This window comes from Haliaeetus albicilla, chromosome 5 (assembly GCF_947461875.1).
Source record: "Haliaeetus albicilla chromosome 5, bHalAlb1.1, whole genome shotgun sequence".
Taxonomy (NCBI): Eukaryota; Metazoa; Chordata; class Aves; order Accipitriformes; family Accipitridae; genus Haliaeetus; species Haliaeetus albicilla.
Genome location: NC_091487.1, coordinates 44465842 through 44490181, shown reverse-complemented (window position 1 = coordinate 44490181; position 24340 = coordinate 44465842). Strand labels below are relative to the sequence as shown.

At 43.9% G+C, this 24340-nt stretch overlaps 1 protein-coding gene across 5 annotated transcripts in view; it reads right to left on the bottom strand.

Annotated features, from left to right (window-relative positions):
- Positions 1-887: 887 nt before the first annotated feature.
- Positions 888-24340, bottom strand: part of NR1H3 (nuclear receptor subfamily 1 group H member 3) — a 29983-nt gene continuing 6530 nt past the window's right edge. For 3 of the 5 annotated variants that reach the window (XM_069784561.1, XM_069784563.1, XM_069784562.1), the window contains exons 2-9: positions 12964-13211; positions 9882-10148; positions 6797-7005; positions 6370-6549; positions 5866-5965; positions 4167-4280; positions 3224-3318; positions 888-2831 (exon numbers count right to left, since the gene is read on the bottom strand). In XM_069784561.1, the coding sequence (XP_069640662.1) occupies positions 2685-2831; positions 3224-3318; positions 4167-4280; positions 5866-5965; positions 6370-6549; positions 6797-7005; positions 9882-10148; positions 12964-13081 (1230 nt within the window). In that variant the 5' untranslated portion in view covers positions 13082-13211 and the 3' untranslated portion in view covers positions 888-2684. Of the gene's footprint in view, positions 2832-3223; positions 3319-4166; positions 4281-5865; positions 5966-6369; positions 6550-6796; positions 7006-9881; positions 10149-12963; positions 13212-16758; positions 16781-21530; positions 21632-24340 lie in introns of those variants that run through there. The other 2 variants (XM_069784564.1, XM_069784565.1) reach the window with 2 other exon arrangements.

Sequence of the window (24340 nt, the reverse complement as noted above, 5' to 3'; positions counted from 1 at the left end):
CAAAATGAAGCTAAAAATGAAGCTGCAGCTTCATTGCCACTGCCTATTCTGCCTGTTGACAGCCTCATTCTTTAGAAAATCCTTAACAGTATGGCCCAGCCATCCTTTTAATCCACGCAGGGCTGGCTTGAGCTCTGCTCGTTACTCCCCACCGCATACCCCGCTCCAGTCTCCTAAGCCTATTCCTATTCCCTCTTCCTCTGATCTAGTAGTTTCCAATTTAAATTTTATACTCTAAGTTAATGCAGAGGCTTCAGCAGAACAGCCTGTGGTGTGGAGCCTTGCTGAATTGACAATTGCTTTCCTTTCCCATTGTGGCAGGGGACTGTCAAGTGCTTAGGAAGCTGCTAATGCTGGACAGCTCTCCGCTTCCCCGGTTCTAATGTCGCCTTTGAGGTCATGTGCGTGGACAGCTATTCCTGCTGCTTTTCCTGTGCTGATCATTTCTGATGTATTCATACCAGGTAACAGCTAGGATCCTGCTGAAATCCACTCAGCAGCCAGGGGCACACTGGACTCCTATTTCAATTTTGGTGAACCACGATATGCAGAAAATGGAGTAGAGCACATGGAATAAAAGGCTTAAATTCTGAACGTAGCTGTACAAATCAAGGTGACATATGTATGGATAATTCATGGTCTTCATGACATGCCTTTAATCCACTTCACCTATTTGCCAGCTCTGGCACACAGCAAGGTGCGTAGCAAGCTAAAATCTCATAGTAGAGGCCCAAAGGAACTGCCTGGGGTTGCACTATTTCTTTTTCACCATTTCTTGCTTCTCCCCAACCTATATACTCACTTTCATATCAGCTTTGAGCTTGATATAACAAGAACTTACTCCACCCTCCTCCAGTCTAATGACAGCACATCAGAGAATGTCAAAATCCTGTATTAGGCTTTATTCTTTTATATAAACATTAACATTTCTCAAACAGATTAGTTAAAAATACAGATTTAAACAAGAATTTTTGCAATTGCAATGAGTTATAAAAAACAACAGATTATTTTACAGATTGTTACAAGTGCTTTACAAAGGTGCAGAGTGAAGGCCAGTGGCAGGGGACCAACCTCAAGTGCAAAATGGACACAATACCCTCACCACGGGCATAGCGCTCAGATACACAGCCAAAAAAAACAAAAACCAAACAAACAAACAAAAAAACGAGCCATGTGAACCTAGGCTCTTGGGATGCTCACCGGGCAAGCAAACATAGACCCCTATGACAGAGAAGACTCATGAGACCAAGCTACCAAGTTACTTAAGGTTACATCTCTGAGATCAGCCATAAGATGTTGTTTCTTTGAAAATGAAGAACATGTTTTACAACAGTATACTTCTCTTCTGTCAGACAAAGTATTGCTGTAAATCCTAGAATACTGATGGATGTGGATACTTAAGAACTTGGGGCATAAATCCAGTGTGGATCTCACAGTGCCCAAAGTGAAGAAAGGATACAAGACCCAAGTGTCCTTCTAAAGCAGTTGGCACTCCTCATACAGGAGGGACCTCCATATCCCATGACCATCACTAAAACCTTGAGCAAGTACCTTGGAAAGACTTTGGCAAAAGGAAGAAGACGCAAGTGGATCTGGTTACACCCAATATTCCTGCAGCCCATGATCTGAGAGTTGTGCAGCCCATAGCTTACGCAATGCCCACATATTTCACTAAATGCAGTGTGTCCTCTCTCCTTGGCCGATACATCTTCACACCCACCTTGGAACACATAGCACATGCTCCAAATTCTTGGAAGTTTTTGAGATCCTTCCACCACACCTACCTTGCCTAGGTACCAGTCCTTCCCACCTATCTTTCTTCTATTCCACCCCTAAAGATAAAATCTATGCCCTGATTTGTTTTGAGCTAAAGTTTTCCAGCTGTTAGCAAATCAAAGGTAAAGTGAACTGGCTTGAGAACCACCATGAGATAAAACTGCAATGTATTACATTAAAAAAATCCACTACTTTACGCCTGACATCTTTCTGATGTACAGATGTTCCCTACACAGAGGGCCATCCTGTTAGACAAAGGGCACTACACATTAGAGGAATCCTTTTTCCAAAGGAGGACCAGAATGCAAGGGCAGCTCTAGAGATGAAGTCTCATAATTAAGAAATAACAGCTACTTCTCTTGGAATTGTTGTAAAGGGCAGCACACACAAGAGATTTTATTTATAGGAAACCCAGTGAAACCCCTAGAACATCCACATTGACTTCCCTGAGCTCCTCAGATCCAGGTACACTGGGGACCCTGCAGAAGCCTTTTGAGCTGGGTTACTCTCAAATAGAGAGGGTTTGGCAAGTTCCTGCAAATTCATTTTCATAATCAACAAGAGAGGAGAGGATCAACGGGCAAGCCCTCAGGACATGCTTAGAGAAGAGAAAGACACTGAAGAAAGAGGGGGGGTGGGTGAGGGAGGAAGGTCTTCATTTCTACCATTTTCAGATGTTTCATGTTATTCCTTTGGGGTATGGGCACTGCATCAAAACCAACCCCCTCATCTGATGTACCCCAGCTGCCTCCTGCATAGTCTCATGACAACTTTGAAACCCCAGGCTCATCACTGCCTGCACTGCCTAGCCCAGAGTTCAGTGCTTTGGAGAGGGGAGGCTGGCTTCTCGTTAGCAAAGGCTGGGAGATGGCATTATGTCGGCATACCAGTGCCCTGGGAGCATGCGGTCACTCATGCACATCCCAGATTTCTGAGAGCAGGGGAGGGAGTTTCTTGTCCTGCAGCCGAAGGGCAAACACCTGTTCAGAGTGGACACTACTTAGTGTCCGAAGACTGACCAGCTTCATTAACATCCGTGGAAACATCAGGCGGTCCTGTAAAGTCAGACAAATAGACAGCTGTTAGTAAATTCACACTAAAACTTTGTTCAAAAAAATTACCACACCAGATGATGCAATGTACCCTGACTTCCTCTAAACCTGGCATTCTCCAGGAGGCGGCAGTGTGGAGGAATACAAATACTACACCATGTCCCAAAACTCCAGACTTTCCCTGCTGGCTAAACTATGTAACATGATACAAGACAGCAGGCTGCAACAGTTCACAAATCCTTCATTTACAGCTGCTACCAAACAGCCGCAGAAGGGAAGACCATGACAGTACAGGCAGCAAGAGACCTGTTACAGACAGTACTGCAGGAAATGTGCCTGCATAAACACAAAATCAGTTTGCATCATTGTTGGAGATGTTCTGGTCAGGCACTTACATTTGGTCTGTTGATGCAAATGTAAGAATGAAGGGCTTCCACATAGGTGTGCTGCAGCCTCTCCACCAGGGACTGGTCCTGCACATTCGGTCGGTCTGCCAAAAAGCAGGTCAGAAGTAAGCAGATTGCCACAAGCAGCTTCACTGGACTTGACATACCTGCCTAACCCCAGTCCCTCAGTACAGTCTCTCCCCAAAACCTCATCTAGCATTCACCCAACACAGCTGGGAGAGTCATTCATGACTGCAACAGCTATGTCAGTTTTCTGTATCTGTTCTTTCCCAGTGATGTCTACTGCACACGGGGAGTCTGATCTGACTCCTCTAGGGATGGAAGGTTAGAGAGACCAAACAGCACTATATGCATTTCATCTCACATTCCTGTCCCAGTAGAGATGGGAAGCTGCCCATTCAGAAGGGAATGGGAAAGTCTCTCCGGCAGCTGAGCCAGTTAGAAAACAGATAAAAAGGGGAAAAAAAAAAAAAAATCATTTTTCAGGTCAGAAGGACAAAACAGAAGTGAAGAGTAGACGTAGCTTCTTTGCAAAGCCCTGACCTGGCCCAGAGCCATACTGGTCTCACACCCAGAGTATCTCTACTTGACCACAAGATGTCACTCATGCTGCGTGACTGCCATCACACCAGAGACGTGCCAAGTACATCGAGGGGACAGTAAAATAGCAATTTCTAAATGAGGAAGATAAATATTGGCTGATTTTCCTGTACATTTTTCCAGCAGTGGGGAATCTGATTTTCTTTGGAGGTGGCACTAGAAAATTCAAAATATAATAAATACCCTAAGCAGAAGTAGTAATACAGTCCCTTTACCACTAGACCGTATAACTCCCTCTATTACTCCTCTTCAGCTTGTGACCTTCCTTAATTCTACTTTCTTTGCCCTCTGACTCACTGCTGCAGCTCTTCAGATCTCCCTGGCTTTTTACCTGCAGAGAAAATGTTGATGGCGATTAAAAGTGCATATTCAGCATCATTGAGCTGTAGCTCATTCATTCCCTTTGAGAACTCAAAGATGGGGTTAATGAACTCAAACTGCAAACCTGCAACAAACAGCAGAGAACAAGGTGAGGCAACGACAATTATCTCCCATCTCTCTCTCTCTCCCTCCCTCTCACAGAATAAGCTGCCAGAAACCCACTGCGGTACTCCAGGGAGCGGGGAGGACAGGCAGGCAGGGAAAAACCCCATTATGTTCCAAGTATGGCTGAAACCTCCCTTTACGTCCCACCACTACTGGTAAGCACCAACAACAGTGGCTGAGCAGTCAGGCTCTAACTGTAAAATGATGCTATTTCTGGGTTTTCTTAGAGCCTTAAACGCCCCACAGCACATTACTAGGAAACAGCTAAAGGAACACAACATCCACTATCAGGTAAGTCTGTCAAAAAGTCAGAAGCCCACAAGTACAACATTACACTTTCCACTCTCACACCACCACCTCCTTCAAACCCAGCAGGCCTCTTCCTTTCGAAGAAAGCTTTAATCCCATGCTCCAGATTCATCTGAAGTTCATCTGAGCTGAAAATACATAGTTCCAAGAAGTCTGAAGTATGCCACTTCCTTCAGCTCAAAAAGCTGGGAGAGCTGAGGCAGAGCCTGACTTAGGCTTCCAATCACCTTTGATAAATGCAGTCAGCCAGAAATGCATTGATATTTATTGTCATAACATATAGAGGCCACTGTCAAATCAAGTCTCTTTGTGCTATGTGCTATATGATCATGCTGAAAACTTTAGGCTTTTCCCCCAAAACAGCACCCAAGTTTCTAATTTCCTGCAGTACAACTGCATCAGAGAAGGATGAACGAGATGGAAGGAATCTTTCTGGCTGCCTGGTTTTTGCCTTCCTAATAATTTGAAGAAAAGGCTACCAGGAAGAGCATCAGAGAGGAAAGTTGCCATAAAAGCCATCTCAAGTATAAATGGTTAAATAGCTATCCAAATAATTAAACAAAACAAAACCAAACAAAAAAAAAAAAAAAAAAAAATCACACAAAGGACAGCCAAAGTTTCGTTTTCAGAAATGCTGAACATACACACTTCCTGTTACTTCATCTGAAATTGCTCCTGGAAAAATAGACTTCAGAAATCACATCACCACACACCATCATCGTATATTGAGCTGATGAAATGTCTAAAGCACACTGCAGGGATCTTCAGTGCACAGTATAGACTTCACATCAACTGAAATGTAATCGCACTAATGTCATCACTCAAAGCACACATCCAGATTAGCAAGTGATATACTTGCAAAGGAGAGAAGACTAGGGTTTGATTTTTTGTGATCTGATACGCCTCTAAGACCACAAGTCCACGTCAGACCTCTACCAGCAAGGAAGTTCACACCAGCTGCTTGCCCTAAGTGCACTCTTACAGCAAGATTCTCATGCTGTAAGAGTCCAAATTTTCCAAAGCAAGTTCACACCTAAAAAAAGACATTAACTGAGCTAGCATCACATGTTAAAAGCAAAAAAGGTTAATAGGGCTATTGGTCTGGTCGTGTTCGAAACCTCTCACCTGACTTCACGTTTAAGGCCCCACATACTATTTCCAGCAGCCCACATTAAAATGGAAAAAATGAAAGAACACAAGACAGGGAAGGAAGAAACACCTGTCTAATGCACCACCTGCTTTGGCGAAGTCATCCCGATTATAGCTCAGGTCCTTAAGAAAGGTGATGCTCTCAATCTCTGGATTGTAGCGCCGAGATGTCTCCAACAACATCACCTGAAAACAGAAATAGATATACTTGATTTGAAAACAGGAAAGAATGTTACAACATTGATAATTTGCTGAGTGTTAGAGCATCTCTGAAAAAAACAAAAAACAAACAAAATCCCTCCAAGCAGTTTCTCACAGAGTGATTAAAAATTCCAAAGTAAATTCTGTTGCATCCTTTATGGTATCTGCTTCTGGAAAGGGCGAAATACCTGCTTACCACTACCAAGGCTCTTGCCTCATTCTCCTCCATGGCCCTTTGCCAGCATAGCCTAGCACTGCGGTAATGGTCCCATAGCTGAGGTCCTTCAGCCTGCCATCCCCAAAAAAAGGGATGGAACCAGTTCTCCAGGTGGGTCCTCCAAATTCTTTCATCTCTGCTACTATGAATTGTGGTGGAGCCAAATTCTCACCTCTATGGTAGATGTCTTCAATAAAGCGATCTGATCTTCCCTGGTGAGCTCCAGGAAGCCAGGTAGTTGCTTGGCAAAGTCCACAATCTCTTGCACAGAGATAATTGCAAGTTCTGTAAAGTGAGCAAAACGCTGCTGCCTTGCTTCACGGTTATTAGGGTCAGGAACTTGGGGCCACGGCTGTGGGAACGGGAAAAGACAGCATATATATGTGAAAGATGGAGCCAGGGCAGAAAGATGAGAAGATGAAGTGAACAGAGAAAGAAAATGAGACACATTGGAATATCATCCTTTGCTATTCTTTACAGAACTTTAGCCCACAGATGCAATGCCTAAAGTATCTCTGTTCTCCCAAATAATTTACCCACAACCTCGACTCCCCAAACTTCGTTTTTTCTCATTTTGCATACGCTGGTAGAGTTTTTACCGTCACTTTGAGCCTGTCTGTGAATGAGCGCTGGTTGCACTGCTGTTGAGCGGCCACAAGCTTTTTTATCATGCTCAACTGTTCAGGTGTCAGTTTGTGGGAAGGGCTTGGAGGATTCGGAGGGTTCGGATGCACCACAACTGTCCGAGCCTGATCATCTTCTTGCTTCTTCAGTTTCTTCAGTCGGATCTGTTCTTCAGACAGAACATCTAAAGCAGGAATAGCCAGAGATCAAACATGACATAGGAGCGCGCTGGAAACCACGCTAAACACAGGGTAACATGCTGTGGATGGAGAGGCAGAGATCACAGCTACCTGTATCTTGTATATCAGAGCATACACAACACAGACAGCAGACAGTGATACTTCTTATTTGTTTCTCCCTCTTTTCCCCACTTTAAGTTGTTCCATTGCCTTTCTCTTAATCTTACTGTCATGCTAAGTGTTCACAAAGGACAGAAGCTCCCTTCATGATGCCCTGCAGATCTCAGAAAGACAACAGCAACTTTCCCCACTGAGCAATTTCCCAAAATATCATGTTATAACAGATTCCAGCAGGTGCTCTCTTCACATGCCATGGTGGGTCCATCACATTTTACATTATTCTGCTGTTGTGTCTTTTTCCAATATTGCTAAATTAACAGCTTGTGTCATTTCATCTTCCTCTTAAGAGGCCAGAGTCAGTACTGGATGAAGTTCAAGAGTGAAAGGAAAACTCTCTACACAGCCCATCTGCAGCAGACTGTAGAATAGTAACATACCGCAAGACGAATAATGAAAGAATAGCTTTGCATAAAACGTACTGAGGACCGCAAGTCCTTCAGGAGTAGGGTTAGAAATCTTCTTCAGTCATGAAGTCAAAGAATATGCCATTTAGATGTAACATTTTAAGCAATAAAACAACTCAGAGGCATGTGTTGTGAAAAATCTTATTGGACCTACTGCTCATTAGCTAATTTAAATACAAAAAACTGTTAACAGCCTGTAACTAAGCTAACTGAAGAATTCACTGATCTGAACGCAGAGGAGGTTTGATGTTTCTTTAAGTCAAAGCTGCAAAAACTATCTGCAAGCTGCATCCCAAAAAAGGAAACTACCAGACATGCCTGGATTCAAGGATTATCTTCAAGAGAATCATCCTGCGAGTTAGTGATGAACAAACAAAAAGCAGAAAAAGGAACGACTGGGAAAAAAAAAATATCTTCGGGAACAAAACCAAAAAACATAAAGCTTGACTTTGCAAACAAGATTTTTAAAGTGCTAAAAGATTTTTTGGCTACTTTTTATGCTCAGGTAACAAGGAAACATAGCTGCTACACAGGAAGACAGGCTCCAAAACTGAACAAGTATATACTTGCACTTCTCAAAATAATCATGTTAAACATGAAGACAAGAAATGGAGAACTACTGTGAGAGCACATTCTGAAATGGACAGTCCCACAGCACATTCAAGCTGAGAGTAACCTTTATCCCTGACTTCTAACAGGGAGGATGCATGCACAGGTACACTCACAAAAATTACAATTCTAACAGCAAAGATGTTCAATACAATTACCAAATTAAGGGGGATCTGTAAGATTAGAGAATGCTAGTCACAGTGTTAGTTTAAGAAGGGAAGAAATTGATCCAAGTGATTACGGTCCCTCATCTTGGGACTCAGATGCACAAAGAATTTACAGCCAAGTCACAAGTTACCAGATATTACTGAATCTTGAAAACTGCCTATGTGAAAGCTTCTACACCATGCTAAATTCAAAGCAATCTAAGTCACTTGGTTTGCCATGAAGGAACTATTTAACCTCATGGTTCACACTGGCTTAAGAACAATAAACTGGCCACGAGTAACTTCAGTCTGGGAATTAGAAGAATGTTTCCAACAATTAGTAAAGGGAAGTTCTGGAATGGCCTTCTAAGTGAAACAGCTGGAGGAAAAAGCCCTTAGTTTCTGTCAAGATTAACAGGGTGAATTTACAGTGGGGATTACAGTGTTGACAACAAATGCCAAGCACTTGTTAATAACAACCCAAAGATTCCTTTTGGCCTAGTTTTCCTGAGCTGTCTTCAACATAAGACAATGAGTAAACACAGAAGCACATTGAGGCTCTCTAGTATCTACCTGCAACATAAGATTAGCAAGGTGGACAGGTAGCCTTGCTACGTAGCTTTTCAAATACATCTGTTGTGCAGCTCCCAGGAGCAGGGAGAAATGGGGCAAAGACAGCACGCATAGTACTGATACAAACCAGTGTGACAAAGATACTGACTACATGTTAGGTGTGCCATGTTTCATGTTGAAAAAACTGAACAGCGAGTTTCCTTGGTGCAGCTCAGTGCTACTTACTTTTTGCAGAAGTATTTTTATGTTTCTGAAATACCCTCTGTTTCTCACTGTTCTGGGTGCTGGATATCAGAAAAGTAGACTTCAAACAGATTTAACATTAACTGAGCATCCATTCGGTCAGTCTTGGCCAGCAAAGGGGTGAAACCCGGATGCCTTGGCCGAGGAGGGCTGTTCCTGATACGTGAGCAGGAACATTGTTGAATATTCAGAAACAGCAGTCTTATGGCTCGTGTGAGAAAAATAGCAGAGCTTACTAAAGGGAACAACGAGATCGGGTCTGTACAAACACAGCTGCAGTACTGTGGTGCTGCCCTTGACCTCTGTCACAAGCTCACAGTACAAGGCAAAGGAAAGTGCCTGTTGTTCAAGGAGCACGGTGACCAACCTTGCAGTCCTGATCATGAGTTTACCGATACAGTTGACAGCATACTGAAGAATGCATAAATCTTCATTGCGAGTCTTGCCTCTGATGTCATATTCCACGAGTTCTTACAAGGAATACAGCAGGGCTGGGGCTCAGCACACCAGTGTTGTTCCACTAACAGCCTCACCTCTCCACATGATACCTGCTAAGCTCTCGGCGACTTCCCACACACATTCCAGCATGCAGCCTGCATGGCTCACTTGTGACTCCCAAGCACTCACACTGCACCCTTCTTTACATGCATCGGCCCACAGCCCACCCCCACACACCTCCTGTCCCAAAACCACAGTGTTCCCGCCAGCACCATTTCCTGCACTCACACTGCTCCCGCATGCCTGCCTCCTGGCACTTGCGCAGCCGGCACTCCTGACACTTGCGACGCATGTACATGTCCATCTCACACTTGCCGCCATTCTTGCAGACGTACTGTGCACCCTTGATGACGCTGCGACGGAAGAAGCCCTTGCAGCCTTCACAGCTCAGCACGTTGTAGTGGAAGCCGGAGGCCTTGTCCCCACAGACGCTGCACACTTCATTTCCCAGCATCTTAGGGGCTGGGCCCTTCTTCCGCTTCAGGGGGGGATTTTCTACCGAAACGAACAGTACCGAGGAAAAGGGGAGGGGGAGGGGGGGGGAAAAAAGGCCACACACATGAGGGAAGCATGGTGTTTGCAGCTGATTGCCCCATTCCTTACAATAACCGATGTCCTCACTCAAACCCACTATCTCCCAAACACACGAATTAAAAGATCAAGTCTCCCATTCCACAGGCTCCCCTTCTGGTCAAGCGTATCTTCTGCAACAAACCAACTATTGACATAATCCAAACAGTTTCACCTCAACTATATAAGCAGATATAGCTTCATGCTTGTTCCCCTCCAAAAATAGGGTGAAAGAGCTAAAACGCGCTCAGGCCAGGTGTTTTCTGCACTTTGCATCAGCAGGAATGACAGTTAACAATGTGAGAAAGCTACAGAAAAGTTGAGCTGAAATCCAAGACTGTGCAGAAAGTAATTTTCTTCAGAATTCACCTCCAGTTCTCTTACTTCTATTTTCTGCCATGCTTATGCACAAGGATAAGGAAAAATGGTTCAGCAGTCAAATAGTGACAGAAAACCAGTGCTGAAACCGTGACCCTACAAAAAGCAGACTGAGGAGGCAATCCCTGTAACTGGAACACTTGGGGTAACTGTCAAGACAGAAGACAGCAACTTCGTGGAGTCAGGGGCAATGAGCAGGCACGCAGCACACTGCACAAGCTCTATGAACCTTTGGAACCCACATCATTTCTTCTTCAAGAGTGCTCCCCACTCCCTAACCTGAAGCACTCTCATAATGACAGTTGGTTCATTTACTAAACCTTGTTATTCCACCTGAAACACAGGGCCTTCACTACTGCCTCAAATTTCACATGGTCTTGTGCAGCAGCTCCCAGTTCTTCCTACGTCTTGTCACTAGGTGTGCATTCCAAAACCATCTTTGGTCTACTCCAGCGTGTCTCACATTAAGCCTTCCAGCCAATGCTTGCCGATGTTATTTGTGTATCCCATCCCTATTAGCCATCTCTCTTTTCATTCCACTTAATTCTAGCCATGCTGACATCTGACATGTCCTTCTGCACAGCTCATAGTGCAAGTATTTTTCTGTATGTCAGAAATTATAGATTCTTCTATGGCAGCTGTTCACAAAAATTACAAACACCACGTCTTGATAAATCTCCAGATTATGTTTAGGTATGCCTGGAAAGCAGTTACACTGGAGTTAATTCATAGGGATTGGTTTGCAGAGCAAGGCTTCTGCATTTTCTGATCAGCATCAGGGTTACAATGGCAGGTCTCATTTTCATACATACAGTTCTAATACCTCTATCTTTACTCTCAGTTACGCTTACTATTCTGCTCGAGTTCCTGAAATGGTAAACAGTTTTAGGTCAGTCTCAGAAATTATTATTAGTGTTCTTCACTACATATTGGTTTTCACAGTCTTAAGTATCTTGGTGTTGATTTTCAATCCCAGGGTCTGGAGGTCACTCATTTTGGCCTGCACTTCTCCTTGCAGATTTGACAGCAGGAAAATGTCATCAGAAAGGTTAAGTCTCTGATATTCCCCTCTCCTGTTCTACTATATTTCTCTTCACACAATCTATTACCAAGAGGAAATTACACAATGCCTAGTCATTTCAAATTACTTCGTCTGCCATTGCATATATATTAACTGGTATAACAAATTTGCGGAAGCCTCAAATGATGTTCATAGGTTTCTGAGGGACAGCAGAGTAATCCAATGACTTCCACAAGATGGATTTGTCTGTCCTGTGGATTTCTTACCTGTCTTTAAAACATTACATAAACGACTGATTACCATTCCTATTACCATTTAATTGAGACAGATAGGCTTATACTTTGATCTATGCAAATTATTTTCCATTGTTGAACACGAACCATTTTAGTTATATAGCTTATTGTCATTTTCTGTAGTCAAAGATAGCACAGAAATAATTTCAGATTTATCAAGCATGATTGCCATCTCTGCACCTTTAGCTCTCATTAGGGCCCTCCTTCTTTGGTAGATCCCCTATTTAATAATTTTTCTTTTGTGGCTTTTTTTCTTGCATTTTTGTAAGGCATTTATCAATTGTTTTCTTTTCCTGCCCTCAAATCTGTTTTAAGGACTTTTATTGCATAATATCTCTTCACCTTTCAACTACTCTGCTTCTACTCTCTTGATGAGTCCTCGTTCAATGCTCAGATCGCCTCTTCTTTTTATATCTGGGATTGCCCATTGCCTCACTGTTCAACAGCTACATTTATTTGTCATATTTTCATTAAGTTTCTGATACTATGCTAGACACCTCACTTGTGCTTTCCTTTTTTTCCTGTTACCTGTCCAGAGATGTTATACTATGTCTTCTTACAGTTTGAAAGTGTAGGATTGTGTGTGTCCATAGCAATTATAACTGCAAAATCTCAATTCTATTTCCTGATACTCTTTTAATCTCAGTTAACCTCAGAAACGTGTAGAGGAAACTTCTGACTGTCTTTCCATTATATGAATCTGCAAGAACCTATTATTTCTTTACATCACTAACCCTTGTTGGATTGTCACCTGAAGTATAGCTTTATCGTTCAGCAGTTTTTGATAAGGCTAACAAAAAGAAATTCATTTTACCACCACAGACCTAGCCTCTAGAAGGTCAAATAAGCAAAATATTCAACACATTTATCACCTGGATAATCCAGTCATCTTCAACTATCAATAACTGATTCTATTGTTAGACATTCTCTCTGAGCGCCTCAAGCACAGCAGAACTCACCCTAAAATTTTGCAAAGTATCAATTCTGCTTGCAGCTGAAAGAATGGATAGCCTTTAGCTTGCATGGATTTAGTAAAATTTTTCCATACCTGCATGCTCAGGAGGGTTCTCTGAGCCAGGGAAGAGTGAAAGCCCTTCCTCCTCCATCTCAAATACACTTGCCACCCTCTTCCCATGATCCTGTGTGCTGAGTTGAGTGGGACCCATGGAGGCCACACAGGAAGGGCTCACTATAATCTCATCGTTGCAGCATTATTACTGCCAAGCAAGGGGCCGCAGATGTCTTTCTTCAACGTCTTCAGTTTCTCTCTGCTACTAAAAGTCAGGAAGGAAGTACCTGTGGAAAAAACACAGATGCAAAAAAGGCAAGAGTTCAACTACTGAGGCTATTAAGTCCCAAAATCTATTACAAGCTGCATCACAAGCAAGCTTCAAGATTTTGTTTCCTTATTTATTCAAAGGGACAATTAACTTTGTTTTATCAATGTTTATGCTCTTGAAACACAATATTTTAACAAACTGTGGTAAAAGGTATAAGCTTAGCACACCCAGGCACAAAACTGTCTTTTCATTGCCAAAATATTTATCAAAAGCAGGACAAGACTTCATTACTGCTAACACCACCAGGGGACTTCAGTCCTGACCTCTCCAAGTGTGCAAGAGGGAAATTCCAGACTTTACAACTGGTGGCCTTTGTTAAAGCTTCCAGTAACAAATAGCTCATTGCTGTCAGCTGCCCTGGATTTTGTGGCATGTACTGCAAAGCACATAGAAAATTGTAAAAGACAATTTTGATACAATTATTTAGTAAAGACTACAAAACACCGAATTTCCCTATTAATATCAGTAGCCAAAGGCTGTGCCAAAGATCAGTGATGTATCAAAGATGAGGATGACAAATCCTCCCCTCACCTACAGCAAGAAATTGAAAGCTAGCATCATACCTACAGGAAACGACCATTACACCACCCTCAGGAAACAGATTCACTACCAACCTTCTGAGGATACCCTTTTCTGGAACCTGGAAACCATACTGAAAAGCAACTCTATTATACAGCACTAACTCCACTACAGAACCTGAACCTGGAAAGCAAATCCAATCACTTTTTTCCAAAAAGCCCCACCTGCACAGAATAAGGCCTTACTGGTTTGACTGCACAGACTTAGTGAAACTGATGCAAACTGCTAATGTAAACACCCCTAATCTGATTGAACATGCATTTGATCAGTTGATCTTAACTCAGTGATTTACCAATGCAAGCTGAAGGGATTAACTGATTTAAAAAAGCAACTACGTTAAAGGCCTGTACCAGTTTAACTTGAGTGACTGAGTTCAGGACTGGAAGCCTGCCTGCCACTCTCTGAAAGACAGGAGGTGACGGGAAGCAGCAGCCCAGATACAAAAGCATCAGGTAAGCAGGGGCATGCCTCACACACTGTGGTGCTGACTGGGAAGAGGCAGTCCCAAGTCCCAAGTCCCTTCTTCCCTCCCGGATATTTGGACCAGACCGTGCAACTTTTCTTAGAATGCCAAAGGCAAAGATGAAAGCAATACCACCCCCCTCCCAGTGTTCTGAAACAGTCATCAGGTATAAAAGCAGTCATAATGTCAAGCCTGCTGAGCTCCTGTCATCTCCAATTACACTGTGGCAGATAATAGATGCAGGTGTTAAAAACCACAGGGCATATTAATTGACCTTTGTAAATACAGCCTCAGACCGCGTAAGGAATTCAGAAATCCCTCCCCCTTGGTGCACGCAGCCACTGAATTGCTGGAGAATCAGATTATCTAGGATAAAAGCAGTGGCAGCAAATATGAAACTCAAAACCACAGAAGGGAAGAAGTCCTGTCGTGGGAGACTACAACCTAACTGATGTGATTTGCAACCAATTCAAAGAGACTCACAGTCCTCAAAGAAAAAACGTGGCTATCACAATCAACTTTTTTTTTTTTTTAAGAATTCTCCACAGTAAATCCTGCATCAACTGAAAACCTTGTGGAGAGGCACAGAGCATCAGATGGAGATAGGAACTTCACCGAAACAACCCAAACCCAACTTGTATTCCTAGTCCTATGTAAGGTCCTCACTGATGTTGATATCAGTTGTGTCTGAACATGTTTGGGCATGAAACAAGAAAGCTAAGTGTACTGCCTCAGTGCATCTCCACATTCCTTTAAACCACGCAAAAGACTCACTCAAACATTAATTATTGTGCAGAATGAATCACCAGCAGCAGTACCGCAGTGATTTTTCAAAGGAAGAGTTCGATCCCCCAGCTGAGGAACTGAGTGACAGTGCTCAGGCCCCACTGCCTTCAGTTCAGTGATCCAGCCAGTCTTGCTGCATCCCAGCCACAACTGCGATGTGTTCCGGAAGGCAAAAGAGGAGGGTACAGCCTGATGGGATTTCAAAACTGTGTCATGCACATAACTATGACACAACATCGCAAGAGCGAAACTTGCTGTCAGCAGGACATCTGGAGCCCAAAGCAGAGTTTCTAAAGAGACTGCAGACTTCCTGGCAATGTCTGAGAAGTCTACAGTTACCAGCAGGGAGGATAGTATAAATCCACGTGCACACCCAGCACACGGCTAGGGGTAAGGCCTATGAGCCACTATCTTCATGCTGTAAAACCAACCCACAGGTTCCTACTTCGTGCACCAGCCTCCAGCCTTCCCAAAACAGAATGGGCCAGATAAGAGAGGCCTCTTGTCTTCTCTGCTCCTCAGACACAGTATTTTTTAGTTTTGTAGATGTAGTAACAGTTGCAGGCTGTGGAAAACTGACCTAACTACAAACAGCAGCACTCTGGTGCTAGGTAAAGAAACCTAAACTAGCATTCCCCCCACAGACACACAAGTGAGAGGCTGTATGACTAGGCCAGGGAGTTAGTTTTCACAGAAATACATAAGAATTGTTTTCAAATGACTAAAAATCTTGTCAAGTTTTGTAATAATAATCATGTTATTAGACATTCACATCTTCTGATTTGCACCACCACTTCAACTAAAAACGTTGAAGGGTGATGCAAGCTGTAACTGCAGAAGGGAACACTGTCTTCTTGACATAATCTGTTGTGCTGCCTCCCACTGTCTGTCTCAACTCTGTCAGTTTTAGAAACCAGGACTGGCCAAGTGACAAAAGATGAAGCAATCACTTCTCTCTAATGCAGCGTCTAGAACAGAGGAACCTGATGAGCAGACATACTCCAGCAAGGAAGCACGTATAGATGAAAGGCTAAGGGAAACAATTTTCTGCCAGCTCTTGCCACCCATGTCTCAAATAAGACACTAAACTCTTCTGAAATGTGTTGCTACCAGCTTCGCCCTACTCCATTTCTTCCCTCTCCCTTTCTTTTCTGAGACAACAGAACAACTCAGATACCAATGGTCCCAAGGTCAGCGCTCTTGCAACAGAAAGTACTGTTAACAGAGACTAGAGGTGGCAGTCTTGCCTCTTGCACCTCACGCTAAGTGCCAAAAACATTAATTACTTCCACCAGCAACAGTCTTATCTTGTCCCATTCCCTCAGCTGAGTCCTCTTCCAAGCCCAGCTGAAGCACTTATGTACTCTTCTGGAAGTCTTTGATCTGACCTGTCATCAAAAGACACAAAGCTACAGAATATGCCTAGTTTCTGTCCCACATTCATTGGGGACAATAAAGGAGATAGCATTGGGCAGCACAGCACATAAAGAAACCAAATGAGCCAGATGCAGTTACTGTGACACTTCTGCTAAACAGGTCTGTCTTCCCCTGATATTCCTTGCTTTCTTTGAGAAGTTTAAGGATCAAGAACCAGACCAGATGCAAGCACACCTCTGAAGAAACTGTACTGTGGAGTGCAGGAATAATCAGAAGAATAGCACAATGAGCCCTTTACCTCCAAATACTGGATGTTCAGAGGAAACGGTAGCTTTTTAGGAAGTTCACGCAAGTCTCTGGGATCTTTCAAAACAGGATTTACTGGTCAGAGTCCTGGTCCTGTAAATTACAAAATCCTACAGCCTTCTGCCAAGGGAAAATATATGGTTACATTTCAGTTCTGTAGTGAATCACAAGCATGCACTTTGCAGCACGTCAGCATCAGCAGAAGAGACCTTACATTTGTATACATATATTAACATGACTGTGCTCATGCATCACACAGCTGTGTGTCAAAAGGACTGTGCCTTTGTGCATGAGCCTAACAGGCTGATGGTGAACAAATGCATGTGATAGGAAGGGCTATCTTTCAGAGGTACCTAAAGCAGGGATATAATTGGGCATTTTGGCTTCTAAACGTGTTCTGACATGCAATACAAGTGCCAGCACCCAACGTGAATCTGCCTCTGAAAGCTGGGCTCTCAACAGTGCGTAAGAGTCTCTGCTGAAATCCAAACGCACAACTCACACAGTGGTAATGCTACCTCGGGTATCAAAAGTTGGCTGCAGATCTAAATGGCCAAGAAAAAAAAAACAAAAAATTGTTGGACTGAGATTTCACAGGACCCTACAGCACCAGCACAGAACTAAGCGCCTTAGGAGACACCACTGTTCCAATCCTTTCCTAAGGAGTAGCCAGTATTTTGTGACCTAATGCTCTTCCTATCCCATCTCTGGCATAGCAGCCAGAGTATTTTCACAAACCTTCCCAAGGAACTTGGTATTACCTTGTAGCTGTCTCAGAGAAACAAAGGTTATTCCTAGCTCATGTTGGGTCATTCCTCCTCCTTCCCTCTGCATCATCACATTTCTCAAGAAATGCTGGAGCAGCTAGTAGGTCTGTAAGCGGGGCAAAAGTACACATATAACAGGTTTCAACTAGGAAAAAGTTGAAGGGGACACTTGTACCTTTCAGGACAGAAAAAGAATCCTATGCAAATGTGTCACTTTGAAAATGAAACAATATTACATGTGAAAACTGTTAAAACTCACTGGGAAAAATAATTAACTTCAGATTGTCAATGGGAGGGACAAACCATGAAAATGCAAGGTGTGCAAAGCAGTGCAACAGGATAGCATAAAGAATGGTTTTGAACAGTATGTTTACAAAGAATGGAAAGAACGGTTCTGTAACTCTCATGGAATGGAGACTAGCTCTGTGCCCCTGCTGTAAACCCCTCTCTACAGAGAACTGCAGGGACACGGTTTGAAATTGCACTATCCACTTTGGCCTTTCAGACAACCATAAACCAGAAGGAGTTCGCAAGCCACCGTCAGTCCCAAGCTGATAAAAAAAGGCTACAGCTTCCTGACTGCTTTCATTTGCTGTCAAGCTAAGCTTCAGCTGACCATGAGCAGCTGCCCAAGCGTGCAGCACTGGCCTGTGAACCTTGCAAGCTGTTGCAACCTCTGCCAACTATGCAAGAGCCCTACCAGTCACTCCTGGCCGTGCAGCCTCCTCCTCAGGGATGGGCAGCTGCATTCTGGTCTGCTGCCCCCCAAGTTAAGGGTCTTAATCCCACCTTGCCTCTCTAGCTCTGAGTCTGAAATGCTGCCCTGCCCTTACTTTGGCTTACTCCTGCTGCTGACTAACTCCTTTATGACCCATGACTTTGCTGACTTCTGGCATGGCCTTTGCCCAAGCACTTGTCTCTTCTTTTCATCTGGTGCATCCCTGAGCTTGACTGGGTTCTCACTGCAGCACCCAGCTATCATTGTGAAGACTTCCTTTGGCTTTAGTCTGGTCTCAACACACAGCGTGCCATCTCCTACCCAGGTTGGGTATGGATGGCACGGCAGCATTCAGAGAACAACAACAGCAGAAGTGACTAAGAACTGAACAGATTAAAATAAACAAACATGTGTCACTTGGTTGAAAGAGTACTGGGAAAGAGAAGCAGGAAGGTGTAATGATGGTGTACAGCAGGATGAAAGGCATTATCCTGAAAGACGGTACGCCTAAGAGGAATAGAAGGAAACTGAGGAAGGGAAAGTCAGGCTATTACAGAAAAACACCCTAAAGGTGAGTTCTGGGAGACTGGAGGGCAGTCTCCATAACTTTTCCTTCCAAAATTAGACCTTATATTACAACCTAAATGCAAAGAGGTCTGCAGACATTTCTGAATCTTAACCTAATAAAGCTTAGATGCTCTTGACCCACAGAATATGCTATTATAAACAAACAATGGCAGCAACAGAAATTCCAAGCTAGCTCCACCCTACCGCAGGTAATAAGGGATAGAGGACTGAAACAAAAAAGAAGTCTCTCTCCATTGAACAAATCGGTTAGCAAGGTGAACTGGAATCATAAGGCACAACTGTACTACCAAAGAGAACGCAATAATTTAGGGCAGAATCAGGCCAAAGTACTTTTGCTTTGCTCCACATAAAAAAACCCAACCAAACTCACTCCTTGCCTATGATCTTCAGAGCACAGGATTTATTTCCTACACAGCCTGTGGATGCTCCCATTTTGGGAACAGGGCTTCCCAAACTGTACATCAGATGAAGACAGAATGCGCTGACTCCAGACCCACCCAAGAACCTAACAAGCTCTGCAAAGGAACTGCTCACCCCACCAGCAATTGTTTTGCAAGAAGTCAGCTCTCCTTTTCACATGCCTCATCCAGCAGGAGATGTTCCCTTCCCTCTCATCTGCCTCTCATTATTCCTTGCCTGTCAAAGGCTGAGGTTTTGGTTTTGCCCTTGTCTTCACCTCTTGGTTTCTGCCTGATCAAAAAGTGCCATGTCAACGCAAGGTGCAAGAGGAAAAGAGTATATGTGTGACTGCTTTCAGGGTGGGTAAGATCCTGAAATGGGCTGTGCCGTTCCGTTTCCTCCCTCCCTCTCTCCCAACTGCCAGATGCCCTTGGTCCTGCAACTGAACGGAGGAGAAAGGAGATGAGGTTACTGGAGTTCACTCACACTGCGCACAGCGCTGCTCTCGCCTCCCTTCCTGTTTGCATGGAAGTATCAGTCCCCCTGACAAAGGGAGAGGGAAAAGAGAAACAGGCAGAAAGGGAGAGAGAGGAGATGATGGTAAGAGAAGATAGGCTTTTCCCTGGTTAATGACTGGAAATGAATAACAAGTGATATCAGGAGTGATGTGGCCACCTTGCTGCCATGAAATTCCTTTAAAGGGCATTGACACAAGTTCCCTTGAACTCTGGAAAATGGTACAAGCCAGGTCTGGGTAAAAAAGCCCCAGTCCCTTCTACCGCTTCTAGGCTTTCAGCTGTCACCTCAGCTTTCAAGCTTCTGGCTAACATAGAGTATAACTACCCTAGGAATGGCAAAAACTAGGGCATGCACTGGGTTACAGCAAGGCAGATGTTACAGTAGCAGCATCCCTCCACCTTCCCCTCCAAGCCATCTTGTAAAAAATGACAAGTCATCCTTTCTCAGCTCTGTCTGGCCAGATGAGCTCTGAAGCCAGTGACACAACATGGCGAGTAGACAGAGCACAGCCACTTTGGAGCGACACCAACTTGTGCAGCACCCACAGGGATGAACACGAGAAGAACTTGCCGTTTGTAGCTGGACTGCAATAATCCCCCATGTCTGGCTGCGAATCCAGCTCATTGACAGCTCGACACCACTATCAGCACCGACCTTCACATGGCAGGAAGCACGACTGAGGCTTTGACAGGGGCTTCCAACAGGAAAAATCCCATCTGTGCTCCTCCCAGGAGGATGAAACACACAAAGCAGAGCAGCTGCCCCCTCCTGCTAGCAGAGGAGCAAAGGGCAGCTCTCTGTCACTCCTTGGGAAGAAGGGGAAGGGAGGAGATCCAGCCTGGAGCCTTGTCTACACAATATGTTTGTCAGCATCAGCTATAATAGCAAACTCCCCCCTGTGGAAATTCACTTTAAAGCAGCAACAGCTTTCTTTTGCCAGTACCACTCACATTTTCCCCAAGCAAATTAAGCTATTCTGCCAGTAAGTCTTTTTATTCCCTTGCACATCTAAGTGTATCTATGCAAAGGTGGTTTTGGTTTGCATGTTTGTTTTTCTTCCTAGGGCCCCTGTATTGGCTAATGGTGTAATTCTTTCGCACTTCTAACCAAACCACCAGGCATACACACACACACACACACACACAAAGAATAAAATCAAACATGAAAACACCTAGAAAAACTTCCTACTACAAAATAATCTGCTAACTAGCAAGACCCTGTTTTGGAAAATTAAAGTTGAGGTGTTTGCAGCCCATTATTCCTGCTGCTGACCAGCTCTTACACATCCTACATGCAGTGACAGCTCATCATGTCCTACCTGACGGCTGAAAACAAGATCTGACCCCACCACCTTAGTTTCCTTACAAATGCCACTGCATGGCAGCATGGAAAACATGTCCACAGACTCTGTTTCTTTCTGGATTCCTTCTCTAGCTTTACTCAGCCATCAATACCTTGTTCTACACAATTATACATAGCTATCCAAAACATAACAGCCAGCCATTCTTTGAAGCAACGGTTTTAAGACCCAGAGCTTCCTTAGTCTTCGCAGAGAACAGGGTTTAAAAGAGACAGGAAATACACAGTGCCATCCAGATCAGAGGTAATGGCAATAACCAGCTAGGTTCAAAAAGCTGTGTTTTTTTAAAATGGGGCTTGCACGGAAGTGAAAAAAAAAAAAAAAAGAAAAAAAAGAGTTAGAGAAGCCTGGCTCTTCAATCATTGTGGACTTCCACAGGGGCGCCACATTACAGAACAAAAGGAAACTCCTACCTTGGATCCTACATTCCTCCTTTATGACCCTCAGTCCCACAGATGTTACAGCCCTGCTTCAGAGAACACAAGTCTGACTCATGGCAGATTTGAGATGTCATTCCAATGCCATCTCCAAACTGAAGCAAGATCAGAACTTAAAAACAAACAAACAAAAAAGAGAGACAAGAATGAATACCCCAAATAGCATGCCGGTAGTAGAGATGCGAGGGAAAAGGATTAAACCTAGTCTGTAAGCAATAAAAGAACCAACTAGATTTTGCCTAGAAAAGGGCACTGCAGGCCTTTTTTTCTGCATGTAGAAAATGATAATGATAAATAATCACACAACATACTGTTTACCTGATTGTTTCCTTAAAATAATTCCATCTCCACTGAACTATGCAGTAAGGGAATAACATTTCATCACCCATTCCTATTCTAGCCAAGTGCCTTTATCAGCTGGCACCAGAAAAGGGAAATCTGCTCAGCTCCCCAGGTTGTCTCAGCCCATCTCTTCAACATCAGTATCCCAAACTGCTGTTGACTCCTCTGAGCAGGAAGACGGCCCAATCCGCTGTCAGCACTGAACTACTACTAAAACAGATAAAAGCAGTAAGAAGCAGCTGCAATATTTTACTAGGAAGACAAGATGACAAAGGACACGTAAAGCTGTAGGATGTATCACAGCAAAGCCAGAAAGAGAACTTAAAAGCCCGCAACTCCTAGCCCTTGTCCAGACCACCTTCTCTTTTAAACTGGTCTTCTCCATCCTCTAGAAGCTATGAAATAAAAGAACATGAAGAATAAGAGGCAAAAGAAGAAAGAACACAATAAAGGAGAGGGCTGTTTATGGTACAATTGTTTGTTCATTTTTCTTATTTCCTCCTTTCCTCCTACCCCAAGAGTACTTTCATCAGCATACTGCATATCACCATAACTGAAACAAGATTGTTTCTGGGAAACAGCCTTTTAATAATGTACCTAGACAGCACTTTGTATCCAAGCGCCATCCCACCTAAAAGCATCAATCAAAACAATACCAATCACAGGCAAAACAGAAATACAGTACTGGATTGCAAAACAGGCAGGAAACTCATTAAGATTCCCTTAAGGGCAGTAGGGGAAAAGTACCGATTTCCATTCATAGAAATATCATCCCTAGATGTAGCACAGAGGTCAGGAAGAAATGACAGTACTACAGAAATACCCATATAAAGAACACATCGGAGGGATACTGGAATGGAGTTTTAAATTGCTTCAAAGTAAGCTTGACTGTTAATCTATCCCCTACTCATCCATTACCGGGGATATATTTTGGCAGGTTTTGCTAACACTGCTCTTAGAAGAATGGGAGAAGAGAGGCAAGGGTACCCACCCTGCAGCAGATGTGCGTATCCAAACCTAGATCGGCCAGAAGACTGCAGTAGAGCAAGAAGAGAGATCAGAAGAGGTGCCAACAAACACAGTGAAGCCTGGCACAGGGGTGCAGGTCAGAATAAAGAGGACTATTATGAGCTCTGTTGCAAAGTAAACTTGCCCTGCTTTTGACTTTACTATTCTGGATCCTGGCCTGTAGAGTCTATTTCTGCTTTGGGGGTCATTGCAACTAAACACTTCGAAGGTACAATAACAGCAAAATAAGGAGGGATTTTTTTGTTTGTTTCTTATAAACCCACAGGGTAGAATCTAAGAGGGAAGGGTTAAAGGTCTGAAAATGAGAGAAAGAGGATCTGTGCGACAGGAAGGGAGCATGTGAGAGGGCGTGTGACAGGCTGTGTAGCAGAATGTGTGTGTAGATCTCATTCCCTCTGAGGCTCTTGGCCAAATGTGGAGCTGAACTTTCTGCAGACTTTGTCCTGCCAAGTCATGTTCCCTTCTCACACTGCCTGACATCACCACAAATACTCAGCTGGAAAACAGTCCAGAGCCGGACAGAGTCCACTGCTCAAACACCAGCCAGTGAAATGGCTGCACTCACCGCACACCCACCAGATGAGAAACCAGAGCCACCGACCCTCCTCGCAGGTTATCTCCAAGCGCCCAGGAGGCCTCACCCTCTTCCATCCAGAAAGAGCCCTAACAAGGCACAAAGAGATCGGAGGTGCTAACAGACAAATGCTTTTCTATTGCCCAAATAATGTAGCCCAAAACAGATTGAAAGTCTGCACAAAGGCTCTAAGAGAAAAAAGCAAAAGAACGTAACCATCAGATCGTCCGGGTTTGTCACCAGCAATGTGCTGCAAGGAGCCCACTCTGTTCCCAACTCCAGTGCAAACCTGCCACGAGGAGAAGGAAGCCATCACACACGACCCACCGACAAACCAGGAGCCAGTGGTTCTGCAAAGACTGATGCTCCAGCAGGGTTGGCACGAAGCAAGCAAACATCATACTGCCAGAGAGCTCGTATCGCCCGACTTCTCAGAAATAATTGCAAACCCAAGATCAGTGCTGGAAAATGTGAGCACGTGTAGGAGTGTGTGGGAGCAGGCAATGGGGCTAAGCCAACAGGTGGCTGGATTTCTTATTTTGATCCTTGAATCAAGGGAGAAGGGTGGGGATGGCCTGCCAATTCTGGGACACCACTAAAAGCACCACCCAGAGCAAGTATCAGGGAGTAGCAGTTGGAGATGATACTGAAATAAGGGAGGACAAAGTCTGCAGCCTCTTCTTGTTTTTTCTTCAGCCTTCACCCCCAGCCTGCTGCTCAAAAGCAGCATGATAGAAAATGCCCTCAAAGTGCAGGTGATTGGGAGAAAATTCATGTTTTCTTCAGGACAAGGTTTCTGCTTTCTCCACTCCTGTTCTACTTCTAGGAAAACAAACAGCAA